Source organism: Nesoenas mayeri (assembly GCF_963082525.1).
Source record: "Nesoenas mayeri genome assembly, chromosome: 34".
Classification (NCBI taxonomy): Eukaryota; Metazoa; Chordata; class Aves; order Columbiformes; family Columbidae; genus Nesoenas; species Nesoenas mayeri.
In genome coordinates, this window is record NC_137575.1 from 312,099 (window position 1) to 336,826 (window position 24,728).

Genomic DNA, 24,728 nt, shown 5'->3' on the forward strand with positions numbered 1-24,728 from the left:
TCTTGGATCCACTCCTTCCCATTCTACGTCAATTTCTGCCAATTTTAACTCAATTTCTGTCCATTTCACCCAATCTGGCGGCCATCTTGGATCCACTACTTCCCATTCTACGTCAATTTCTGCCCATTTTAACTCAATTTCTGCCAATTTTAACTCAATTTCTGTCCATTTCACCCAATCTGGCGGCCATCTTGGATCCACTCCTTCCCATTTTACCTCCACTTTAGACCCTTTTAACCCAATTTCGAGCCACTTTCCCCACCCCCCACCCCTCCCCCACCCCCCCCCCCACCCGTCGGCCATCTTGCCCCCCATTTAAAGGGCCAGGTAGATGGAGATGGGGCAGTGGTCGCTGCCCAGCACCTGGTTGCGGATCTTGCAGTCGCACAGCGCCCCCCGCAGGCGCCGCGACAGCACGAAGTAATCCAGGCGCCACCCCACATTGCGCCCCCTGGCGCCCCCCAAGTACGTCCAGAACGTGAACGCGTTGGGGACCCCCGGGTACAGGAAGCGGAAGGAGTCGATGAACCCGCCCCCCAGCAGCTCCCCGAACGCCTCTCGCTCCTCATTGGTGAACCCCGGCGAGCGCCGATTGGCCCGCGGGTGCCGCAGGTCCAGCTCCTCATAGGCCACGTTGAGGTCGCCGCCCAATAGGACGGGTTTGGAGGCGTCCAATCGGGTGAGGTGGGCGCGGAGGGCGCGGTCCCAGCGCTGCCGCTCGGCCAATCGCGTGAGGCCGCGGCCGGAATTGGGGACGTAGGCGCAGACCAGGAAGAGCGACGGCAGCTCCGCGGTCAGGATGCGGCCCTCGGCGTCCAGGGAGGGGTCGCCTGGGGTCATGGGGTCAGGGCGTCAATGGGGACATTGGGGTCAATGGGGTCAATGGGGGCAATGGGGTCAATGGGGCAATGGGGGTCAATGGGGCAATGGGGTCAATGGGGGCAATGGGGACATTGGGGTCAATGGGGTCAATGGGGTCAATGGGGGCAATGGGGGCAATGGGGTCAATGGGGCAATGGGGGTCAATGGGGCAATGGGGTCAATGGGGCAATGGGGTCAATGGGGCAATGGGGTCAATGGGGCAATGGGGTCAATGGGGGCAATGGGGACATTGGGGTCAATGGGGGCAATGGGGTCAATGGGGTCAATGGGGTCAATGGGGTCAATGGGTCAATGGGGGTCAATGGGGATCAATAAGAGTCAATAGGAGTCAATGAGAGTTAATGCGGATCAATAAGAGTCAATGGGGTCAATGGGTCAATGGCGTCAATGGGGGTCAATGGGAATCAATGACGATCAATCAATGGGGGTCAATTAATGGGGGTCAATGGGGATCAATGGGGTCAATGGGAGTCAATGGGGATCAATGATGATCAGTGGGAGTCAATGGGGTCAATCAATGGGTCAATGGAGTCAAGGAGGTCAATGGGTCAGTCAATGATGATCAATGGGGGTCAATCAATGGGGATCAATGGGGTCAATGTATAGCATCAATGGAGTCAATCAATAGGATCAATGGAGTCAATCAATGGGGTCAATGTGGTCAATGGGGATCAATGGGTCAACCAATGGGGTCAATGGGAATCAATGACGGTCAATGTGTCAATGGGGATCAATGGGTCAATCAATGGGTCAATCAATGGGTCAATCAGTGGGTCGGTGTCTCACCGATGCCGTGGGTGACGCTGATTGGCTGTTCCTTTGCCAGCAGCCCCACCCCATAACCCATGGGGGTCAATGGGGATCAATGGGGGTCAATGGGTCAATGATGTCAATGAGAGTCAATGGGAGTGAATGGGGGTCAATGGGGTCAATGAGGGTCAGTCAATGGGGTCAATGGGAATCAATGATGATCAATGGGGGTCAATGGGGGTCAATGATGATCAATGGGGGTCAATGGGGTCAATGATGATCAATGGGGGTCAATGGGGTCAATGTGTCAATGGGGTCAAAGGGGGTCAATGGGAGTCAATGGGAGTCAATGGAGTCAATGATGATCAACAGGGTCAGTGAATGGGGTCAATGGGAATCAATGGAAGTCAATGGGGGTCAATGGGTCAATCAATGGGGTCAATGACGATCAATGGGGGTCAATGTGGGTCAATGGGTCAATCAATGGGTCAATGGGGTCAATGTGGGTCAATGGGTCAATCAATGGGTCAATGGGGGTCAATGGGGTCAATGAGGGTCAATCAATGGGGGTCAATGGGTTCAATGGGGTCAATGTGGGTCAATCAATGGATCAATGGGTTCCGTGTCTCACCGATGCCGTGGGTGACGCTGATTGGCCGCTCCCTGGCCAGCAGCCCCACCCCATAACCCATGGGGGTCAATGGGGGTCAATGTGGGTCAATGGGTCAATCAATGGGTCAATGGGGTCAATGGGGTCAATGGGTCAATCAATGGGTCAATCAGTGGGTCGGTGTCTCACCGATGCCGTGGGTGACGCTGATTGGCCGCTCCCTGGCCAGCAGCCCCACCCCGCTGTAGCCGGCGCGCGCGGCGCCCGCCCAGAACTGGTGGGGAAACTGAGGCAGCCGCTGCAGCTCCGGGGGCACCTGCCCCCCCCCGCACTTGGTCTCCTGCAGCAGCAGCACGTCCGGGGCGTCCTCCTGCACCCACTGCGGGGGAGGGGCAGCGCTGGGGCACGCCTGGGTCCCCCCCGCACGCCTGGGTCCCCCCCCGCACGCCTGGGTCCCCCCCCGGACGCCTGGGTCCCCCCCCGACGCCTGGGTCCCCCCCCCGGACGCCTGGGTCCCTCCCCAAAGTCTTAGGTCCATTGGGGCACTCCTGGGTCCCTCCCCAAAGTCTTAGGTCCATTGGGGCACTCCTGGGTCCCTCCCGAACTCCTGGGTCCCTTGGGTCCCTCCCATGTCCCTTGGGGCACTCCTGGGTCCCTCCCATGTCCCTTGGGGCACTCCTGGGTCCCCCCACCTTCCCATATCCCTTGGGGCACTCCTGGGTCCCTGGGTCCCTCCCATATCCCTGGGGCACTCCTGGGTCCCTCCCATGTCCCTTGGGGCACTCCTGGGTCCCCCCACCTTCCCATATCCCATGGGTCCCTCCCATGTCCCCTGGGGCACTCCTGGGTCCCCGGGGCACTCCTGGGTCCCTTGGGGCACTCCTGGGTCCCTCTTGGGGCACTCCTGGGTCCCTGGGTCCCTCCCATGTCCCTTGGGGCACTCCTGGGTCCCCCCACCCTCCCATGTCCCTTGGGGCACTCCTGGGTCCCTTGGGGCACTCCTGGGTCCCTCCCGATCTCCTGGGTCCCTGGGTCCCTCCCATATCCCCTGGGGCACTCCTGGGTCCCTGGGTCCCTCCCATATCCCTGGGGCACTCCTGGGTCCCTCCCATATCCCTTGGGGCACTCCTGGGTCCCCCCACCTTCCCATATCCCATGGGTCCCTCCCATGTCCCCTGGGGCACTCCTGGGTCCCCTGGGGCACTCCTGGGTCCCTGGGGCACTCCTGGGTCCGCGGGGCACTCCTGGGTCCGTACCTGCAGCCCCCCCTTGCGCACCCAGGCCCTCAGCCCGTCCACGTTCCAGGACGTGACCTTGAAGTTGAACCTTTGACCCCCGGGCGTGACCTCGCGCAGGGGCGGGTCCTGGTACAGCAGCGCCGGCTCCGCCCCCTCGGCCTGGCCACGCCCCCCCCTGCGCCCGGCGGGAGCCTGCGGCCAATGGGAGCGCGCTCAGGGGGGCAGTGGGCCAATGGGGATCAATCAATGGGGGCAATGGGGGCAATGGGGATCAATCAATGGGGTCAATGGGGTCAATGGGGGCAATGGGGATCAATCAATGGGGATCAATCAATGGGGGTCAATCAATGGGGGTCAATGGGGATCAATGGGGTCAATGGAGTCAATGGGGTCAATGGGGGTCAATCAATGGGATCAATGTGGGTCAATCAATGGGGGTCAATCAATGGGGGTCAATGGGGGTCAATAAGACCCATAGAGACCCATAGAGATCAATGGGAATCAATGAGGGTCAATGGGGTCAATGGGGTCAATCAATGGGGGTCAATGGGGATCAATCAATGGGGTTCAATCAATGGGGGTCAATGGGGGTCAATGGGGTCAATGTGGGTCAATGGGTCAATCAATGGGGGTCAATCAATGGGGGTCAATGGGGGTCAATGTGGGTCAATCAATGGGGGTCAATGGGGTCAATGGGGTCAATCAATGGGGGTCAATGGGGTCAATCAATGAGAGTCAATGGGGTTCAATCAATGGGGGTCAATGGGGTCAATAAGACCCATAGAGACCCATAGAGATCAATGGGGGTCACTGGGGTCAATGGGGGTCAATCAATGGGGGTCAATGGGGTCAATCAATGGGGGTCAATCAATGGGGGTCAATGGGGTCAATCAATGGGGTCAATGGGGTCAATGGGTCAATCCCTGGGGGTCAAAGGGGATCAATCAGTGGGGTTCAATCAATGGGGTCAGTGGGATCAATGGGGGTCAATAGGGGTCAATCAATGGGGGTCAATCAATGGGGATCAATGGGGTCAATCAATGGGGTCAATGGGGTCAATGGGTCAATCCCTGGGGGTCAAAGGGGCCAGTGGGCGTGGCCCCGCGGTCACGTGTCCGTACCGGGCTCCCCCTCCTCCTCTCCCTCCGCCGCCTCCTTGCGACTCCGCTTGGGCATCTCCGAAACCCCGCCCCCTGCGGACGCAGCCAATCAGCGCGCAGCGCCGCCTCCGCCGCAGCCAATCAGCGCCCGCCGCCCCCACGTGTCGTCCCCCCCCCCTCCCCCCAGCCGCCCGGTTCCCGCCGCTCACCGCCAACCAGCCAATCAGCGCGCAGCGCCGCCTCCGCCAATCAGCGCCCGCCGCGCTCCCCCCCCCCCTTTACCCCACCACGTGTTGCTCCCGCCGCTTCTCCCCCCCCCCCCCCCCCCCCAACAACCAATCAGCGCCCGCCGCCCCCACGTGTCCCCCAGCCCCCCCAGCCGCCCGGTTCCCGCCGCTCACCGCCAACCAGCCAATCAGCGCCCGCCCGGTTCGCCCCCGCGGGACCAATGGGGAGCCGCGCGCGCCGCCGGCTCCGCGCCGCGAATGGAAGGAGCGGAAAGGGCGGGGGGAGGAGAGGAGGCGTGGCCGGAAGTCGCCGCCGGGGGAGGAAGTGACGCCATCACGCCGCGCCGCAAAGGGGGGGGGTGGGACTAAAGTCGCGCCGCGCGTCGGAAAAGCGGCGGATTTGGGGTTTTTTGGGGCGTTTTTGGGGGGTTTTGGGGGTTTTACGTCACGCTGACGTCATGCCGACGGTGCTGGGGCTGGAGGGCTCGGCCAATAAGGTGGGGGCGGGGGTGGTGCGCGATGGCGTCATCCTCAGCAACGCGCGCGCCACTTACGTCACGCCGCCGGGCCACGGTGAGTGACGTCACGCGGGGGGGGCGCGGAATTGGCGGGAAAAGGGGGAAAATGGGGGGAAAACGGGGGGAAATGGGGTCTGGGGAGGAAATGACGTCAAAACGGGTCAAAAATGACGGGAAAATGGGGGAAAAATGGGGATTTGGGCGCTTGGGGGAGGAAATGAGGGAAAAACGCGGCGTTTTGGGTCATTTTGTGGCAGTTTTGGGTCAATTTGAGCCCATATTGGTTCATTTTTTTATGGGCGTTTTTTGGTCCCTTTTTTGTCCATTTTTGCCTCAATTTTTGGTTGGTTTTGGTCGAGATTTTCACCTTTTTTTTAGTCCATTTTTTGTCCATTTTCACCTCAATTTTTGACGAATTTTTGGTCGTTTTTTAGTCGATTTTTGTCCCTTTTTTGTCACTTTTTGGTCCATTTTTAGTCCGTTTTTTTGCTGATTTTTGGTCAAATTTCGTGGATTTTTTTCTCCATTTTCTCGTCACTTTTTTGTCCATTTTCTTTGTTGATTTTTTTGTCCATTTTTGGTCCATTTTTGGTCAAATTTTCCTCATTTTTTGTTGAACTTTTTGTCCATTTTTAGTCGATTTTTGGTGGATTTTTCCTCATTTTCTTTTTGATTTTTTGTCCATTTTTGGTCGATTTTTCCTCATTTTTGGTCCATTTTTCCTCATTTTTGTTGAACTTTTTGTCCATTTCTGGTCAATTTTTCCTCATTTTTGGTCCATTTTTTGTCCATTTTTGGTCGATTTTTCCTCATTTTCTCTCCATTTTTTGTTGGTTTTTTGTCCATTTTTCCTCATTTTTTTGTCCTTTTTTTGTCTATTTTTTGTCCATTTTTGGTCGATTTTTGGTCAATTTTTCCTCATATTTTGTCCATTTTTTGCCCATTTTTGGTCGATTTTTCCTCATTTTTTGTCCATTTTTTGTCCATTTTTTGCCCATTTTTGGTCGATTTTTCCTCATTTTTGGTCCATTTTTCCTCATTTTTGTTGAACTTTTTGCCCATTTCTGTTCAATTTTTCCTCATCTTTTGTCCATTTCTTGGTTATTTTTGGTCAATTTTTCCTCATATTTTGTCCATTTTTTGTCCATTTCTGGTCGATTTTTCCTCATATTTTGTCCATTTTTTGCCCATTTTCTCTCTTTTTTTTTTGTTGTTTTATCCATTTTTCCTCCATTTTCCCCCATTTTTTCCTCACCCCCTTTTGTCTCATTTTGGGCTGTTTTGTCTCATTTCGGGCTGTTCTGTCTCATTTTGGGGCGAATGGGGTCGGATCTGCCTCATTTTGGGCTCATTTTGGGGCGAATTGGGGCAGTTTTGGTCACTTTGGGCTCATTTTGGGGCGAATGTGGTGGGATTTGGCTCATTTTGGGGTAAATGGGGGCGGTCCGTGCTCATTCGGGGCTCATTTTGGGGCGAATGTGGTCGGTTTTGGCTGATTTTGGGGTGACGGCGCAGGGTTCGCGCCGGGCCCGGCCGGGCGGCACCACCGGCGCGCGCTATTGGCTCTGGTGGGCGACGCCCTCGGCCACGCCCGGACACGCCCCCAGGACCTGGACGCCATCGCCTTCACCAGGGGTCAGCGGGGCAGGGGGGCCGGGCCGGGGGGGGCGGGACCAAGGGGGGCTTGGAGGGGGTGGAGTCTCAGGAGTTGAGGGGTGGAGACTCAGAGGGGGTGGAGCTTCAAGGGATTGGTGGGTGGAGCCTCGGGGGTTGGTGGGAGGAGCCTCGGGGATTGGTGGGTGGAGCCTCGGGGGTTGGTGGGAGGAGACTCAGAGGGTGGAGCTTCAGGGGTTGGGGGGTGGAGCTTCAGGGGTTGGGGGTGGAGCCTCTGGGGTTTGTGGGTGGAGCTTCAGGGGTTGGTGGGTGGAGCTTCAGGGGTTGGTGGGCGGGGCCTGGAGGGTGGAGCCTCATAGGGGTGGAGCAACAGGGGATGGTGGGTGGAGACTCAGAGGGGGTGGAGCCTCGGGGTGGGGGTGGAGACTCAGGGGGTGGAGCAACAGGGGATGGTGGGTGGAGACTCAGAGGGGGTGGAGCCTCAGGGGTTGATGGGTGGAGACTCAGGGGGTGGAGCCTTTGAGGGGGTGGAGCCTCGGGGGTTGGTGGGTGGAGACTCAGAGGGGGTGGAGCCTCCAGTATTGGGGGTGGAGCCTCGGAGAGGGTGGAGCCTCAGGGGTTGGTGGGTGGAGCTCCGGGATTGGGGGGTGGAGCCTCAGGGGTTGGGGGGTGGAGCCTCAGGGGTTGGTGGGTGGAGCCTCAGGGGTTGGTGGGTGGAGCCTCAGGGTTGGTGGGTGGAGCCTCAGGGGTTGGGGGGTGGAGCCTCAGGGTTGGTGGGTGGAGCCTCAGGGGTTGGGGGGTGGAGCCTCAGGGGTTGGGGGGTGGAGCCTCAGGGGTTGGGGGGTGGAGCCTCAGGGGTTGGGGGGTGGAGCCTCAGGGGTTGGTGGGTGGAGCCTCAGGGTTGGTGGGTGGAGCCTCAGGGGTTGGTGGGTGGAGCCTCAGGGGTTGGGGGGTGGAGCCTCAGGGATTGGTGGGTGGAGCCTCAGGGGTTGGGGGGTGGAGACTCAGGGGTTGGTGGGTGGAGCCTCAGAGGGAGTGGAGCCTCAGAGGGGGTGGAGCCTCATAGGGGGCGGAGCCTCGGGGGCCACAGTGCCTGGTGGGCGGAGCCTCATGGGGGGTGGAGCCTCAGGGGCCACTCAGAGCTTTGTGGGCGGAGCCTCAGGTGATTATGGGCGGGACCTCAGAGGGGCGGAGCCTCAGGGGCCACTCAGTGCCTGGTGGGCGGAGCCTCAGGGGATTATGGGCGTGGCCTCAGGGGGGCGGAGCCTCAGGGCCCACTCAGAGCTTTGTGGGCGGAGCCTCGTGTTCAGTGGGCGGAGCCTGACCCCCTCCCCTCCCGTCCCCTCCCGCAGGCCCGGGCATGGGGGCGGGGCTGTCGGTGGTGGCCGCGGTGGCGCGCACGCTGGCCCAGCTGTGGCTCCGCCCCCTGGTGGCCGTGAACCACTGCGTGGGCCACATCGAGATGGGCCGCCTGCTCGGCCCCGCCCCCGACCCCCTGGTGCTCTACGTCAGCGGCGGCAACACCCAGGTGGGGCCTGTCGCGATATAGGGGTCGTATCGCGATATATCGGGGGCATATCGGGTCATATTGGGGTGTATAGGGATCATATCGCGATATATCGGGGTCATATTGGGTCATATTGGGACGTTTCAGGGTCATATTGGGATGTGTAGGGATCATATCGCGATATATCATGGGCATATTGGGGCGTATAGGGGTCATATCGCGATATATCGGGGGCATATCGGGTCGTATTGGGGTGTATAGGGGTCATATTGGGGCGTTTCGGGGTCATATTGCGATGTATTGTGGTCATATCACGATATATCGGGGGCATATTGGGTCATATTGGGATGTATAGGGATCATATCGCAATATATCGGGGGCGTATTGGGTCATATTGGGGTTTATTGTGGTCATATTGCGATGTGTCGGGGGCATATGGGGTCATATTGGGATGCATAGAAGTCCTATCATGATATATCAGGGTTACATCGGGTCACATTGGGACGTTTTGGGGTCATATTGGGATGTATAGGGGCCATATCGCGATATATAGGGGGTGTATTGGGTCATATTGGGATGTGTAGGGGTCATATTGGGATGTATGGGGGTCATATCGCGATATATCGGGGGCGTATTGGGTTGTATTGGGATGTATCATGGTCATATTGGGATGTATAGGAGCCATATCGCGGTATATTGGGGGCATATTGGGATGTATTTGAGTCCTATTGGGATATATAGGAGCCATATCACGATATATCGGGATCATATTGGTACGTATTGGGGTCATATTGGAATGTATAGAGGTCATATCATGATATATTGTGGTGACATTGAGGTCATATTGGGTCATATTGGGACGTGTCAGGGTCATATTGGAATATATAGGGGTCATATCACGATATATCGGGGTCACATTGGAGTCATATCGGGTCGTATTGGGATGTATCATGGTCATATTGGGATATATAGGGGTCATATCGCGATGTATCGTGGTCATATCAGAGTCATATCGGGTCATATTGGGACATATTGGGTCATATTGCGATGTATAGGGTTCATATCGCGACATATCGCGACCATATCGCGGCGGGACCGGCGCCGCCGGGCGCGATATCGCACGATATCGCCACGATACGCCCCGATACGTCGCGATATGACCCCAAAACCTCGCGATATGGCCCCAAAACCTCGCGATATGACCCCAAAACCTCACGATATGTCGCGATACGTCGCGATATATCGCGATATGACCCCCCAGGTCATCGCCTTCTCGCGCCGGCGCTACCGGATCCTGGGGGAGACGCTGGACCTGGCGCTGGGCAACTGCCTGGACCGCTTCGCACGCATCCTGCAGGTGGGGCACTCCTGGGTCCCTCCCGGACGCCTGGGTCCCGTGGGGCACTCCTGGGTCCCTCCCGGACGCCTGGGTCCCTCCGTGACCCCCTCCCCCCCTGTTTACGGCAGCTCTCCAACGCCCCCAGCCCCGGGTACAACATCGAGCAGCTGGCGCGCAGGTGAGGCCCAAAATGACCCGAAATCGCGGGGTTTTGACCCAAAATTGGGGGGTTTTGACCCAAAATCGCGGGGTTTTGACCCAAAATGGGGGGGGGTCCTCCCGGCCTATAGGGGGCGGCGCCTGCTGGACCTGCCCTATGGGGTCAAGGGGATGGACGTGTCCTTCTCGGGGCTCCTGTCGCACCTGCAGGTACGGAGGGACCCAGGAGTGCCCCAGGGGACCCAGGAGTGCCCCAAGGGACCCAGGAGTGCCCCAATGGAACTAAGACTTCAAGGGGGGGACCCAGGAGTTCAGGAGGGACCCAGGAATGCCCCAATAGAACTAAGACTTGAGGGAGGGACCCAGGAGTTCTGGGAGGGACCCAGGAGTGCCCCAAGGGACCCAGGAGTTCGGGAGGGACCCAGGAATGCCCCAATAGAACTAAGACTTGAGGGAGGGACCCAGGAGTTCTGGGGGGGACCCAGGAGTGCCCCAAGGGACCCAGGAGTGCCCCAATGGGTTTAATAGTGCAGAGAGGGACCCAGGAGTGCGGGAGGGACCCAGGAGTTCTGGGAGGGACCCAGGAATGCCCCCAGGGACCCAGGAGTTCTGGGAGGGACCCAGGAATGCCCCAAGGGACCCAGGAGTGCCCCAGGAGACCCGGGAGTTCAGGAGGGACCCAGGAATGCCCCAAGGGAACTAAGACTTCAAGGGGGGACCCAGGAGTTCAGGAGGGACCCAGGAGTGCCCCAAGGGACCCAGGAGTGCCCCAATGGAACTAAGAGTTCAGGGAGGGACCCAGGAGTTCTAGGGGGGACCCAGGCGTCCGGGAGAGGACCCAGGCGTCCGGGCCCCTCCCCCCAGGCGGTGACCCCGGGGCTGTTGGCGTCGGGGGAGGCGACACGTGAGGATCTTTGCTTCTCGCTGCAGGTAATGGGGACCCAGGAGTGCCCCAGGGGACCCAGGAGTGCCCCAAGGGACCCAGGCGTCCGGGGAGGGACCCCGGAGTTCGGGATTGGGGGGGAAAGGGGGAAACTGAGACACGGGGGGACCCAGGAGTGCCCCAAGGGACCCAGGAGTGCCCCAATGCAACTACAACTTCAGGAGGGGACCCAGGAGTTCGGGAGGGACCCAGGAGTGCCCCAAGGGACCCAGGAGTGCCCCAAGGGACCCAGGGGACCCAGGAGTTCCCCGAGGAACCCAGGAGTGCCCCAAGGGACCCAGGGGACCCAGGAGTTCCCCGAGGAACCCAGGAGTGCCCCAAGGGACCCAAGGGACCCAGGAGTGCCCCAAGGGACCCAGGAGTGCCCCAAGGGACCCAAGGGACCCAGGAGTTCCCCAGTGGACCTAGAAGTGCCCCATGGGACCCAAGTGTTTGGGGAGGGACCCAGGAGTGCCCCAGGGGACCCAGGTGTTCGGGAGGGACCCAGAAGTGCCCCAATGGACCCCGGAGTGCCCCATGGGACCCAGGGGTTCGGGAGGGACCCAGGAGTGCCCCAGGGGACCCAAGAGTTCCCCAAGGGACCCAGGAGTGCCCCAATGGACCCAGGCGTCCGGGGAGGGACCCAGGAGTTCGGGGGGGTTAATCATGTGGATTTTGGGGTTAATTGAGGGGATTTTGGGGTTAACGAAGGGGGTTTGGGGTTAATTAGGGGCGCGGTGGGGGGGTTAATGAGGGGTCGGGGTTAATTAGCGCTGACGGACCAATCAGGAGACGGCGTTCGCCATGTTGGCCGAGGTGACGGAGCGGGCGCTGGCGCTGACGGGGACGCGGCACCTGCTGCTGGTGGGGGGCGTGGCCTGTGAGTGGGGGCGGGGCCTGGCCAATGGGGCGGGGCCAGGGGGGACCCGCTATAATGGGTTTGAATGGGGGGGGCGTGGCTTGGGAATTGGGGCGTGGCCGGTGAGAGGGGGGCGTGGTCGGACCCGTGGGGGGCGTGGCCAATGGGAGACCCGCTTATAATGGGGTTTGAATGGGAGTGAATGGGGTTGAATGGAGGGGGCGTGGCTTGTGAGTGGGGGCGTGGCCTGTGAGTAGGGGGCGTGGCCTGGGACTGGGGGGCGTGGTCGTAGCCATGGGGGGCGTGGCCAAGGGAGGGACCCGCTTATAATGGGTTTAAATGGGGTTTGAATGGGAGTGAATGGGGTTGAATGGAGAGGGCGTGGCTTGGAAATGGGGGTGTGGCCTGTGAGTGGAGGGCGTGGCCTGGGACTGGGGGCGTGGTCGTAGCCATGGGGGGCGTGGCCAAGGGGGGGACCCGCTTATAATGGGTTTAAGTGGGGTTTGAATGGGAGTGAATGGGGTTGAATGGAGGGGGCGTGGCTTGGGAATGGGGGCGTGGCCTGTGAGTGGGGGGCGTGGCTTGGGGGGCTTGGCTTAAACCCGCATTATGAATGCATGGGGGGGGTCTTAAAGGGCCAGCGTCTTAAAAACCAATAGGTGTGGCTTAAGCGAAAGGGGGCGTGGCTTGATGTAACCACGCCCCCGTGACGTAACCACGCCCCCGTGACGTAACCACGCCCCCCTCAGGCAACCATAGGCTGCAGGAGATGCTGCGGACCATGTGTGCGGACCGGGGGGCGGAGCTTTGCCCCATAGATGACAGGTGGGCGTGGCCTGGGGTTGGGGGGGCGTGTCCTGTGGGGTGTGGGCGTGGCTTGCTAAAGGGGGCGTGGCTTGCAGGTACTGCCAGGATAACGGCGCCATGATCGCGCAGGCCGGGTGGGAGATGCTGAGGGCGGGGCAAACGACGCCCATCGACCAATCAGGGATCACGCAGAGGTAAAGGGGGGGCGGGGATTGGGCCGCGGAGTCGGGGTGGGGCTTAAGGATCATGTGACGGCGAAAGCTCCGCCCCCTTGTCCAATCAGGTATCGGACGGACGAGGTCGAGGTCACGTGGAGGGAATGAGGCCACGCCCACTCAATAAACTTATGGGGCCCTATGGGTCCCTATGGGTCCCTATGGGTCTCTATGGGTCTCTATGGGGCACTATGGGTCTCTATGGGGTTCTATGGGTCCCTATGGGTCTCTATGGGTCCCTATGGGTCTCTGTGGGGTTCTATGGGTCCCTATGGGTCTCTGTGGGGTTCTATGGGTCTGTATGGGTCCCTATGGGTTCCTATGGGTCTCTATGGTCTCTATGGGTCCCTATGGGTCTCTATGGGGCGCTATGGGTCTCTATGGGGTTCTATAGGTTTCTATGGGCCTCTATAAGTCAGCACAACTCGCTTATGGGTCGCAGCCCTTTATTGCAGCTCCGACATCTGGGTCACAGCCCAGCCCCACAAGTGTGGGTCCCAAACCCCCCCCCCCCTCATCCCCTCTCCAGCCCCACACTTGTGGGGCAGCCCCACACGTCAGGCCGGGTCCCCGTAGTCCCAGAGGCGGATGGAGCCGTCCCACTGTGGGGAGATGTGGGGCGGCCCCATAAGTGACCCATAGAGTCACCCCACAGTGCCCCATAGCGACCCCCAAGTGCCCCATAGTGACCCCCAAGTGCCCCATAGAGGCCCCATAGGTGCCCCATAGTGACCCCCAGGAGCCTCATGTGTGACCCATAGAGCCCCATAAGTGCCCCATAAATCCACCCCGTGCCCCATAAGTGCCCCCCAAGTGCCCCATAGTGACCCCCAAGTGCCCCATAGTGACTCTCAAGTGCCCCATAGAGGCCCCATAGGTGCCCCATAGTGACACCCAGGAGCCTCATGTGTGACCCATAGAGCCCCATAAGTGCCCCATAAATCCACCCCGTGCCCCATAAGTGCCCTCCAAGTGCCCCATAGCGACCCCCAAGTGCCCCATAGGTGCCCCATAGTGACCCCCAGGAGCCCCATGTGTGACCCATAGAGCCCCATAAGTGCCCCATAAATCCACCCCGTGCCCCACAAGTGCCCCCCAAGTGCCCCATAAGTGCCCCATGGAGGCCCATAGGTGCCCCATAGTGACCCCTATAGAGCCCCATGTGTGACCCACAGAGCCTCATAGCTCCACCCTGTGCCCCATAAGTGACCCCCAAGTGCCCCACCGAGCCCCATAGGTGCCCCATAGTGACCCCCAAGAGCCCCATAGAACCCCCTAAATCCACCCCGTGCCCCATAAGTGACCCCCAAGTGCCCCATAAGTGCCCCATGGAGGCCCATAGGTGCCCCATAGTGACCCCCAAGACCCCCATGTCGCCCCATAAGTGCCCCATAGAACCCCCTAAACCCACGCAGTGCCCCATAGAGCCCCCCCCGGCCCCGCCCCCGCAAGCCCCGCCCACCGAGGCGCTGGCCAGCCAATCCCCGCGCGGGTGCCAGCTGACGTCACGCACGCAGGCGCTGTGATTGGCCAATCGCCGCACGACCCGCCCCGTCAGCACGTCGTACACTGCAACGGGATTGGACGCCCCGCTGTGACCCACAAGTGCCCCACAGAGCCCCATAAGTGCCCCATAGTGACCCCCATAGAGCCCCATAAGTGCCCCATAGGGCCCCATAGCGACCCCCCAAGCACCCCATAGAGCCCCATAAGTGCCCCATAGCGATCCCCCAAGCACCCCATAAGTGCCCCATAGAGCCCCATAAGTGCCCCATAGTGACCCCCTAAGGGCCCCATAGAGCCCCATAAGTGCCCCATAGAGACCCCCTAAGAGCCCCATAGAGCCCCATAAGTGCCCCATAGTGACCCCCTAAGGGCCCCATAGAGCCCCATAAGTGCCCCATAGAGCCCTATAAGTGCCCCATAGCGACCCCCCAAGCACCCCATAAGTGCCCCATAAGTGCCCCATAAAGCCCCATAAGTGCCCCATAGTGACCCCCCCAAGCACCCCATAAGTGCCCCATAAGTGCCCCATAGAGCCCCCTAAGTGCCCCATAGTGACCCCCCAAGCACCCCATAAGTGCCCCATAGAGCCCCATAAGTGCCCCATAGTGACCCCTAAGCACCCCATAGAGCCCCCTAAGTGCCCCATAGTGACCCCCCAAGCACCCCATAGAGCCCCATAAGTGCCCCATAGGGCCCCATAAGTGACCCATAGTGACCCATAAGCACCCCTTAAGTGCCCCGTAAGTGCCCCATAGTGCCCCATAGTGACCCCCAAGCACCCCATAGCGACCCCCAAGTGCCCCATAGACACCCCAAAGCACCCCATAGAGCCCCATAAGTGCCCCACACATCCCCTCCATTGACTTTCCCCGCCCCGCGCAAGCCCCGCCCCCCGTTCCCGTTCTGACCAATGACGGCGCCCGTGGCGCAGGCGGCGCTCAGGTATTGGCCGCCGGCGGGGCCGGGGGGCGGGGCCAGGCGGGCGCGCAGCAGCGTGTGCAGCACCACGTGACCCCGGAACGTCATCAGCGAGCGGTCGCCCGGCAACGGCGCCGGATTGGCTGGGGGGGAGGAACGGGGGCCAATGGGAGAGCAGCGCTCCCCACATTGACCCATTGACCCCATTGACCCATATTGACTCCCATTGACCTCATTGATCCCATTGACCCCATTGAACCCACTGACCCCCATTGACCCATTGACCCCATTGACCCACTGACCCCCATTGACCCCATTGGCCCCCATTGATCCCATTGACTCCCATTGACCCCATTGACCCCCATTGACCCCATTGACCCCATTGACCCCCCATTAACCCCCATTGACGCCATTGACCCCACTGACCCATTCATCCCATTGACCCCCATTGACCCCCATTGACCCATTGACCCCATTGACGCCATTGATCCCAATGAGCCATTGACCCCATTGACCCCATTGATCCATTGACCCCATTGATCCCCATTGACCCCCATTGAACACCATTGACCCCATTGACCCCATTGACCCCATTGACCCCCATTGACCCCCATTGAACACCATTGACCCCCATTGACCCATTGACCCCATTGACCCCATTGACCCATTGACCCATTGACCCCATTGACCCCCATTGACCCCCATTAACCCCCATTGACCCCCATTGACCCATTGTTCCCCATTGACCCATTGACCCCATTGATCCCCATTGACCCCCATTGACCCCATTGATCCCCATTGACCCCATTGATCTGCTCAGTGTCTCCCCGTCCCCCCCCAAGCCCCGCCCCCCCGTCTAGGCCCCGCCCCTCACTGGTGGGCGGGGCCGGCTGCCAGCGGTAATCCCAGCTCTGATTGGCCACGGCGCGGCGCGCGGCGGCCATGACGGTCGGCCCCGCCGGCAGCCGCAAGTCCCAGAGCTTCGCTGATTGGTCCTTGGAGTTGGTCACAAGGTACCGCCCGTCGCCCTGGAGACCGGGATGGACCAATGGGGAACAGGGAACACCCACTGACCCCATTGCCCCCATTGATCCCATTGACCCCCAATAACCCCCATTGACCCCCATTGACCCTCATTAATCCCCATTGACCCCCATTGATCCCATTGACCCATGGACCCCATTGACCCCCATTGACCCCCATTGATCCCCACTGACCCCCATTAATCCCCATTGACTCCCATTGACCCCCATTGACCCCCATTGATGCCATTGACCCCCATTGACCCCATTGCCCCAATTGACCCCCATTAATCCCCATTGACCCCATTGCCCCCATTACCCCCATTGACCCCCATTGACCCCATTGACCCCAATTGAACTCCACTGATTACCATTGATCCCCATTGACCCCCATTGATTCTCATTGACCTCATTGACCCCATTGACCCCATTGACTCCCATTGATCTCTATGGGTGTCTATGGGTCCCACTGACCCCCATTGATCCCCATTGACTCCCATTGACCCCCATTGACCCATTGACCCCATTGTCCCCATGACCCCCATTGATCCCATTGACCCCATCGCCCCCATTGACCCATTGACCCCATTGCCCCCTTCCCCCCATTGACCCCATTGACCCCCATTGACCCCATTGGCCCCATTACCCCCATTGACCCCCCATTGACTCCCATTGATCCCCATTGCCCCCATCGACCCCATTACCCCCATTGACCCCATTGACCCCATTGACCCCATTGACCCCCGTTGACCCCATTACCCCCATTGAATCCCATTGATTCCCATTGACCCCCATTGAACCCCATTGATTACCATTGATCCTCATTGACTCCCATTGATCCCCATTGACCCCATTGATCCCATTGACCCCCTTTGACCCCCATTGATCCCCATTGACCCCATTGACCCCATTGACTCCCATTGACTTCTATGGGTCCCAGTGACTCCCACTGATCCCCATTGATCCCATTGATCCCCATTGATTCTCATTGACCCCATTGACCCCCATTGAACCCCATTGATTACCATTGATCCCCATTGACCCTCATTGACCTCCATTAACTCCCATTGATCTCTATGGGTGTCTATGGGTCCCAGTGACCCCCATCCCCCCATTGCCCCCATTGACCCCCATCCCCCCATCACCCCCATTGCCCCCATCCCCCCATTGACCCTCATCCCCCCATCACCGCCATCACCCCCATCACTCCCATCACCCCGATTGCCCCATTGACCCCATCACCCCCATCGCCCCCATCCCCCCATTGACTCCATCGCCCCCATCCCTCCATTGACCCCCATTGCCCCCATTGACCCCCATCCCCCCATCACCCCCATCCCCCCATTGACCCCATCACCCCCATCGCCCCCATCCCCCCATTGACCCCCATCCCCCCATTGACCCCCATCCCCCCATTGCCCCCATTGACTCCCATCCCCCCATCACCCCCATCCCCCCATTGACCCCCATCCCCTCATCGACCCCATTGACCCTATCACCCCCATCACCCCCATCCCCCCATTGACCCCCATCCCCCCATTGACCCCCATCCGCCCATCACCCCCATCACCCCCATTGCCCTCATCACCCCCATTGCCCCCATCACCCCCATTGACCCCCATCCCCCCATCGCCCCCATTGACCCCCATCCGCCCATCACCCCCATCACCCCCATTGCCCCCATCACCCCCATCCCCCCATCGCCCCCATTGACCCCATTGTCCCCATCACCCCCATTGCCCCATTGACCCCCATCCCCCCATCACCCCCATTGACCCCCATCCCCCCATCGCCCCCATCGCCCCCATCCCCCCATCGCCCCCATTGACCCCCATCCCCCCATCGCCCCCATTGACCCCCATCCCCCCATCGCCCCCATTGACCCCCATCCGCCCATCACCCCCATCAGCCCCATTGCCCCCATCACCCCCATCCCCCCATCGCCCCCATCGCCCCCATCGTCCCCATCACCCCCATTGCCCCATTGACCCCCATCCCCCCATCCCCCCCATCCCCCCCATCGCCCCATCCCCCCATTGCCCCCGTCCCCCCGCCCTCACGCGGGGGTGCAGGAAGGTGATGCCGTCGCGGTGCCCGGCCAGCGTCAGCACGGGCCGCGTCCCCCCGTCCCCCGCGGGGTCGTCGCGCAGCAGCCGCCGGTCCCACCCGCGGCACACGCCGTCGTCCCCCCCGGACAGCACCAGCTGCCCCTCCCCCCCCTCCAGCGCCACCGCGTTCACGTCGTCCTCGTGCGCCGACACCTGCGGGGGGGGAGGGGGAAGGGAGGGGTCAGCGGGGTCACCGGGGGTCGCCACGATGGGCGCCGTTGGGTGGGATGCAGCGACAGCTATTGGGTGGGTTTGACACCCCTATAGACCCCCATTGACCCCATTGACCCCCATTGGCCCTATTGACCCCATTGACCCCATTGACCCATTGACCCCCAATGACCCCATTGACCCCCATTGACCCCCATTGACCCATTGACCCCCAATGACCCCATTGACCCCCATTGACCCATTGACCCATTGACCCCCAATGACCCCATTGACCCCCATTGGCCCTATTGACCCCATTGACCCATTGGCCCCATTGATCCCCATTGATCCTCATTGACCCCCATTGATCTCCATTGACTCCCATTGACCCCCATTGACCCGCATCGACTCAGTTGACCCTATAGACCTCATTCACCTCCATTGACCCATTGACCCCCATTGATCTCTATTGACCCCCATTGATCCTCATTGACCCCCATTGACCCATTGACCCCCATTGATCTCCATTGACCCCATTGACCCTCATTGACCCATTGACCCCCATTGACCCATTGACCCCCATTGACCCCATTGACCCCCATTGACCCATTGACCCCCATTGACCCCATTGCCTCCATTGCCCCCATTGACTCCATTGACCCCATTGACCCCCATTGACACATTGGCCCCATTGACCCCATTGACCCCCATTTCCCCCCCTTGGCTCCTGTTGATCTTATTGACCCCCATTGATCCCCAATGACCCCATTGACCCCATGGATCCCCATTGATCCCATTGACCCCATTGATCCCATTGACCCCATTGACCCCCATTGATCCTCATTTACCCCATTGACCCCCATTGACACATTGGCCCCATTGACCCCCATTGACCCCATTGACCCGCATTTCCCCCCCTTGGCTCCTGTTGATCTTATTGACCCCCATTGACCCCCATTGATCCCCATTGACCCATTGACCCCATGGATCCTCATTGACCCCATTGACTCCATTGACCCATTGACCCCATTAATCCCCATTGACCCCATTGACTCCTGTTTATCCCCATTGACCCCCATTGCCCCCCATTGATCCCCAATGACCCCCCTTGCCGCCCCTTGACTTCTGTTGATCTTATTGACCCATTGATCCCCAATGACCCCATTGATTCCCATTGACCCTCATTGATCGTCAATGACCCCCATTGCCCCCCCTTGACTCCCATAGCCCCCCCTTCCCCCCCATTGCCCCCCATTGTCCCCCCGGTCCCGCCCACCTCACCCCAGTGACCCCGCGGTGACCTCTGACCTTGAGCACCCTCCTCATGGCCCCCAGGTCGTAGCCGTAGATGCAGCCGTCGTTGGCCCCGCCCAGCACGGCCCCGCCCCCCGGCGCCACGGCCAATGAGAAGATGGCGAAGCGCCGCTCGTGGGGGCTGGGAAGGGAGCGGGGCTTGGACCGGAGGCCACGCCCACAATCACAGAGACACGCCCACAGACATAAAGCCCCTCCCAGTCCCTCCCATTGACCCCCATTGACCCCCATTGACCCATTGACCCCCATTGACCCCATTGACCTCATTGACCCATTAACCCCATTGACCCCATTGACCCCATTGACCCATTGACCCCATTGACCCCCATTGATTCCCACTGACCCATTGACCCCCATGACCCCATTGCCCCATTGACCCCCATTGACCCCATTGACCCCCATTGATTCCCACTGACCCATTGACCCATTGACCCCATTGACCCTCATTGACCCCCATGACCCCATTGCCCCATTGACCCCCATTGACCCCATTGACCCCCATTGATTCCCACTGACCCATTGACCCCATTGACCCTCATTGACCCATTGACCCCCATGACCCCATTGACCCCCATTGACCCATTGCCCCCAGTCCCACCGCAGATCCAGCGCCGTGTGGGTGTCGCCCTCCTCATACACGTCAATCATATGAACTGGGCGGGGCCAGAAGCGGTGGGGGCGGAGCCTCATTACGTGGCCACGCCCCCTATCCCTCCCCCCCCCCCCCCCCCCACCGCCGCCTCATAGAAACCAATGGGACCAAGCACCCCAGGGGGGTCTGGCCACGCCCCTTCGCCCTGGCCACGCCCCCCGCGCTGGCCACGCCCCCTCACCGTAGTCAGACCAGCTGCAATAGAAGCAGCGGGCTCCATCGGGGCTGAACACGACGTCCAGGATGCTCCAGCCCACGTCCCGCCCCGCGAACGTCCGCAGCAGCTTCATCCCCCCCCCCGCGGCACCGGTACAGCCGCAGGGCGTGGTCTGCGGGGCCCGATTTGGGGAGAAAACGCCGCTTTTTGGGGGTTTTTTAACCAGCGGCGCGCTCATTGGCTGCGCCCGCCAAACGCCGCGTCCTGATTGGCCGCGCCGCGCGTCACTCAGCGCCATGTCCCGCCCGCGCGCTTCCCGCCCTTGATTGGGGGGGGGGTGGGGGGGGGGGTGGGACGCGCCGCCCGCCCCCGCGTTCCTATTGGCTCCTCGACTCACCGCCGCGCCCCCATTGGCCCGTCGCTTTGTCCCTCAGCGGGGGGGGGGGAGTGGGGGGGGGTGAATTTTGGGGCGAATTTGAGGGGTTTTAGGGCCAATTTGGGGGCCATCGGGGTTTCCGCGGCGCCCGCTGAGGCGGGTGGGCTGTGATTGGCTGCGGCGCCAGGCGCCGCGCTCCCATTGGCCGGGGAAGCCGTCGCTCAGCGCGCCGCGCCGCGGGTGGGCTGCCTTATCCCCCCCTCGCTCCTATTGGCTACGCTGTGGCCGCGCCGCGCTCCCATTGGCCGAGCAACACGTCCCTCAGCGCTTCGCGCCGCGGGAGGGCTGGACTTCCCCCCCCCACGCTCCTATTGGCTACGCATGGGCCACCCCGCGCTCTAATTGGCCGGTCTCCCTATCCCTCAGCGCTTCGCGCCGCGCCGCGGGAGGGCGGGACTTTTGGCCGCTCCCCGCCCTCCCATTGGCCCTTTGGCGGGCGCGCCGCGTTGCTATTGGCTGAGGGAGCCGCCGGTCAGCGCCTCACCTTGGCAGGCGGACACGAAGGCGTCGCCATTGGGGTCGAAGACGCCGCAGAACGCCTTTTGCGGGTACGTGTCGGCGAAGGCGACGCGGTTGGGGAGGAAACTGGGGCGGGGGGACACGGGGGGGGTGGGGACACCAGTATGGACCGGTATGGACCGGTATGGACCGGTATGGACCGGTATGGGGGGGGAAATGGGGGGGGGAGGCGCTTACTGGGAGCTCAGGCGGGTTTGTTCCCCCGGGGAGAAGCTGCTGTGGCGGCAACGGCCCCATTGGCGCTGGAACGGGGACCCATAGAGACCATAGGGACCCACAGGGACCCATAGGGACCATAGAGACCCATAGAGAGCCATAGAGACCATAGAGACCCATAGAGACCATAGAGACCATAGAGACCCATAGAGACCCATAGAGACCATAGAGACCATAGAGACCCATAGAGACCCATAGAGACCCATAGAGACCCATAGAGACCCATAGGGACCCATAGGGACCATAGAGACCCATAGAGACCATAGAGACCCATAGAGACCCATAGGGACCATAGGGACCCATAGGGACCCATAGAGACCATAGAGACCCATAGAGACCCATAGAGACCCATAGAGACCCATAGACCCCATAGAGACCCATAGACACCCATAGAGACCATAGAGACCCATAGCACCCCACAGACCCCATAGCGCCCCACAGACCCCTATATCGCCCCACAGACCCCATAGCGCCCCATAGCGCCCCACAGACCCCTGTTGCCCCTCACCTGCGCCAGCATCCGGGGCAGATTCTCCTCCTGGGGGGCGGGTCCCCCCGGGCCCCTCCCCCGCCCCAGCTCCAGCTGCAGCCGCAGCTCGTGATTGGCCAGAGGGGGCGGGGCTGGGGGCGGGGCCGTGATGTCAGAGATGACCCCCACCACAAGGGACCCAGGAGTGCCCCAAGGGGACCCAGGAGTGCCCCAGGGGACCCAGGAGTTCAGGAGGGACCCAGGAGTTCGGGAGGGACCCAGGAGTTCGGGAAGGACCCAGGAGTGCCCCAATGGACCCAGGAGTGCCCCAATGGACCCAGGAGTGCCCCAATGGACCCAGGAGTTCAGGAGTGCCCCAGGGGACCCAGGAGTTCGGGAGGGACCCAGGAGTTCAAGATGGACCCAGGCGTGCCCCAGTGGACCCAGGCGTGCCCCAGTGGACCCAGGCGTGCCCCAATGGACCCAGGAGTTCGGGAGGGACCCAGGAGTTCGGGAAGGACCCAGGAGTGCCCCAATGGACCCAGGAGTGCCCCAAGGGACCCAGGAGTTCGGGAAGGACCCAGGAGTGCCCCAGTGGACCCAGGAGTGCCCCAAGGGACCCAGGAGTTTGGGAAGGACCCAGGAGTTCGGGAAGGACCCAGGAGTGCCCCAGTGGACCCAGGAGTGCCCCAATGGACCCAGGAGTGCCCCAGTGGACCCAGGCGTGCGGCGTTACCTGTGGCCCCGCCCCCTCGGGCTGGCTCCGCCCCCTCGTTGTGTCGGTCCCTGCGGGCCCAGCGGGGGGCGCTGATCCCGGGGTCTCCAAAACCCCCGAATCTCGCCCAAAATGCCCCAAACTCCCCGGGTTTTTTGGGGTTTTTTTACCTCCGCAGCAGCTCGGCCAATCCCAGCGCCAGCTCCGCTTCCTGTGACGTCACTTCCTGCTCCCGGCGGCCCCTCCCCCCACCGTGAGAACCCATGGGGGACCTGGGGGGGGGGAGGGGCCACTTCCTGTTTACATCCTCACCCCCTCCCCCTTCCCCAAATTCCAGCCAATCAGCAGCGTTTCCCCCTCCGTCCCTGTGGAACGGACCAATCAGGAGCGTCCGTGCGCCCCCCCCCACCTGTCGGTGTCGCCGCCGCTCTGCTGGGAACCGGAGTGGGCGGGGCTTGGGGGCGGGGCTGGCCCTGATTGGCTCAGGGCGCTGTCATGTGATCAGAGAACAGCCCCGCCCTGTGTAAACCCCCCCCATTTCCCCCCCGAACTCCTGGGTTCCATTGGGGCACTCCTGGGTCCCTCCCGAACACCTGGGTCCCTTGGGGCACTCCTGGGTCCATTGGGGCACTCCTGGGTCCCTCCCGAACACCTGGGTCCATTGGGGCACTCCTGGGTCCCCCCCGAACTCCTGGGTCCCTTGAGACACCCCTATTTGTCGCCTTCAGCATTTTCCTCCTCCTTGATTAACAGCGAGGGGGGCGCTAATTAATTAGGAAGGTTAATTAAGAGCGTTTAGTGGCGCTTTCTCGCTTTGGCGGCGCGGAATCTGCCTAGCAACGCGCGCTGATTGGCCGCGCTTTGCAGTGTCTTAATCTGCCTAGCAACGCGCGCTGATTGGCCGCGCTTTGCAGTGTCTTAATCTGCCTAGCAACGCGCGCTTATTGGCCGCCCTTTGCAGTGTCTTAATCTGCGTAGCAACGCGCGCTTATTGGCCGCCCTTTGGAGGGGCTTAATCTGCCTAGCAACGCGCGCTTATTGGCCGCCCTTTGGAGGGGCTTAATCTGCCTAGCAACGCGCCCCGATTGACCGCGCTTGGGAGAGCGGGGCGCGTAATCTGCCTAGCAACGCGCGCTTATTGGCCGCGGTGCGTAAAACCTTATAAAATTAAAAATACGGCTCCAAAATGACCCGAATCGCCCCAAACTGAACTAAAACGGCCTCAAAAAGCATCAGGAAACATCATTAAAAAAAAAAGCGAAAATAAGCATCTAAAAACGGGATTTTTCCCTCAAAAATCAAGATTTAAACAAAAAACACAAATAAGTAGAAAATCCCTCCAAAAAACGAGTTTAAAACCCCCCAAAATGAGGATTTTCCCTCAAAAAGCAAGAGGTTTGAACCAAAAAGTCAGAGTTTCACCTCAAAAGCTCCCCCGCCGCCCCCCCCGCCCCTTGATGACGTCATCAGCATGGCGGAGGCGGGAGGTGCGAGCCGGGGCTGTTTTGGGGGCAAAAACGGGGATTTTGGGGGCGGCGAGGGGGGATTTTGGGGGAGAAAACGGGGATTTGGGGGTTTTGGCGGGAAAAAGGGGGAGAGGCGGATTTTGGCGGGAAAAGCGGCGATTTAGGGGGTTTTGCAGGAAATAATGGTGGTTTTGGGGCCAATAATTGTGATTTTGGGGTGAATAACGTGAAATATGGTGGAAATAATGATGAATTTTGGGGAAAAGCGACAATTCCTGTGGGAATGTGCCTCATTTTGGGTCCAAATCCGCTGATTTTGGGGCCATTTCTCTC

At 60.5% G+C, this 24,728-nt stretch overlaps 3 protein-coding genes across 3 annotated transcripts; 1 reads left to right on the plus strand and 2 right to left on the minus strand.

Moving 5' to 3' along the window:
- Window positions 1–300: 300 nt before the first annotated feature.
- On the minus strand, window positions 301–4,656 carry APEX1 (apurinic/apyrimidinic endodeoxyribonuclease 1; the record flags this gene model as incomplete). Its single annotated transcript, XM_080361572.1, has 4 exons — window positions 301–830; window positions 2,432–2,621; window positions 3,499–3,692; window positions 4,602–4,656. 4 exons carry the CDS (start codon window positions 4,654–4,656, stop codon window positions 316–318), a joined length of 954 nt encoding a protein of 317 aa, XP_080217698.1. The 3' UTR covers window positions 301–315.
- A 548-nt stretch (window positions 4,657–5,204) lies between these two features.
- On the plus strand, window positions 5,205–12,908 carry OSGEP (O-sialoglycoprotein endopeptidase). The gene is made up of 11 exons (XM_080361587.1): window positions 5,205–5,380; window positions 6,841–6,960; window positions 8,292–8,467; window positions 9,708–9,803; window positions 9,914–9,963; window positions 10,076–10,154; window positions 10,809–10,874; window positions 11,656–11,746; window positions 12,475–12,550; window positions 12,628–12,726; window positions 12,816–12,908. Exons 1-11 carry the CDS (start codon window positions 5,266–5,268, stop codon window positions 12,853–12,855), a joined length of 1,008 nt encoding a protein of 335 aa, XP_080217713.1. The 5' UTR covers window positions 5,205–5,265; the 3' UTR covers window positions 12,856–12,908.
- A 236-nt stretch (window positions 12,909–13,144) lies between these two features.
- Window positions 13,145–23,360, minus strand: DCAF11 (DDB1 and CUL4 associated factor 11). The gene is given in 15 exon segments (XM_080361589.1): window positions 13,145–13,349; window positions 14,210–14,316; window positions 15,162–15,314; window positions 16,046–16,199; window positions 18,254–18,454; window positions 19,760–19,886; window positions 20,364–20,418; window positions 20,599–20,731; window positions 20,733–20,754; window positions 21,494–21,595; window positions 21,707–21,771; window positions 22,254–22,366; window positions 22,951–23,021; window positions 23,100–23,201; window positions 23,339–23,360. Coding segments are annotated over 14 exon segments (1,443 nt in total). The 5' UTR covers window positions 23,195–23,201; window positions 23,339–23,360; the 3' UTR covers window positions 13,145–13,304.
- Between the last annotated feature and the right edge of the window lie 1,368 nt (window positions 23,361–24,728).

What these genes read in the sequence shown, in the direction of transcription:
- OSGEP (XM_080361587.1), top strand. Translation starts at nt 5,266, where the DNA reads ATGCCGACGGTGCTGGGGCTGGAGGGCTCGGCCAATAAGGTGGGGGCG. An exon ending in TCAGCGGCGGCAACACCCAG is followed by an intron (nt 8,468 to 9,707) that starts GTGGGGCCTGTC and finishes ATGACCCCCCAG; the next exon opens with GTCATCGCCTTCTCGCGCCG. An exon ending in ATCGAGCAGCTGGCGCGCAG is followed by an intron (nt 9,964 to 10,075) that starts GTGAGGCCCAAA and finishes CCCGGCCTATAG; the next exon opens with GGGGCGGCGCCTGCTGGACC.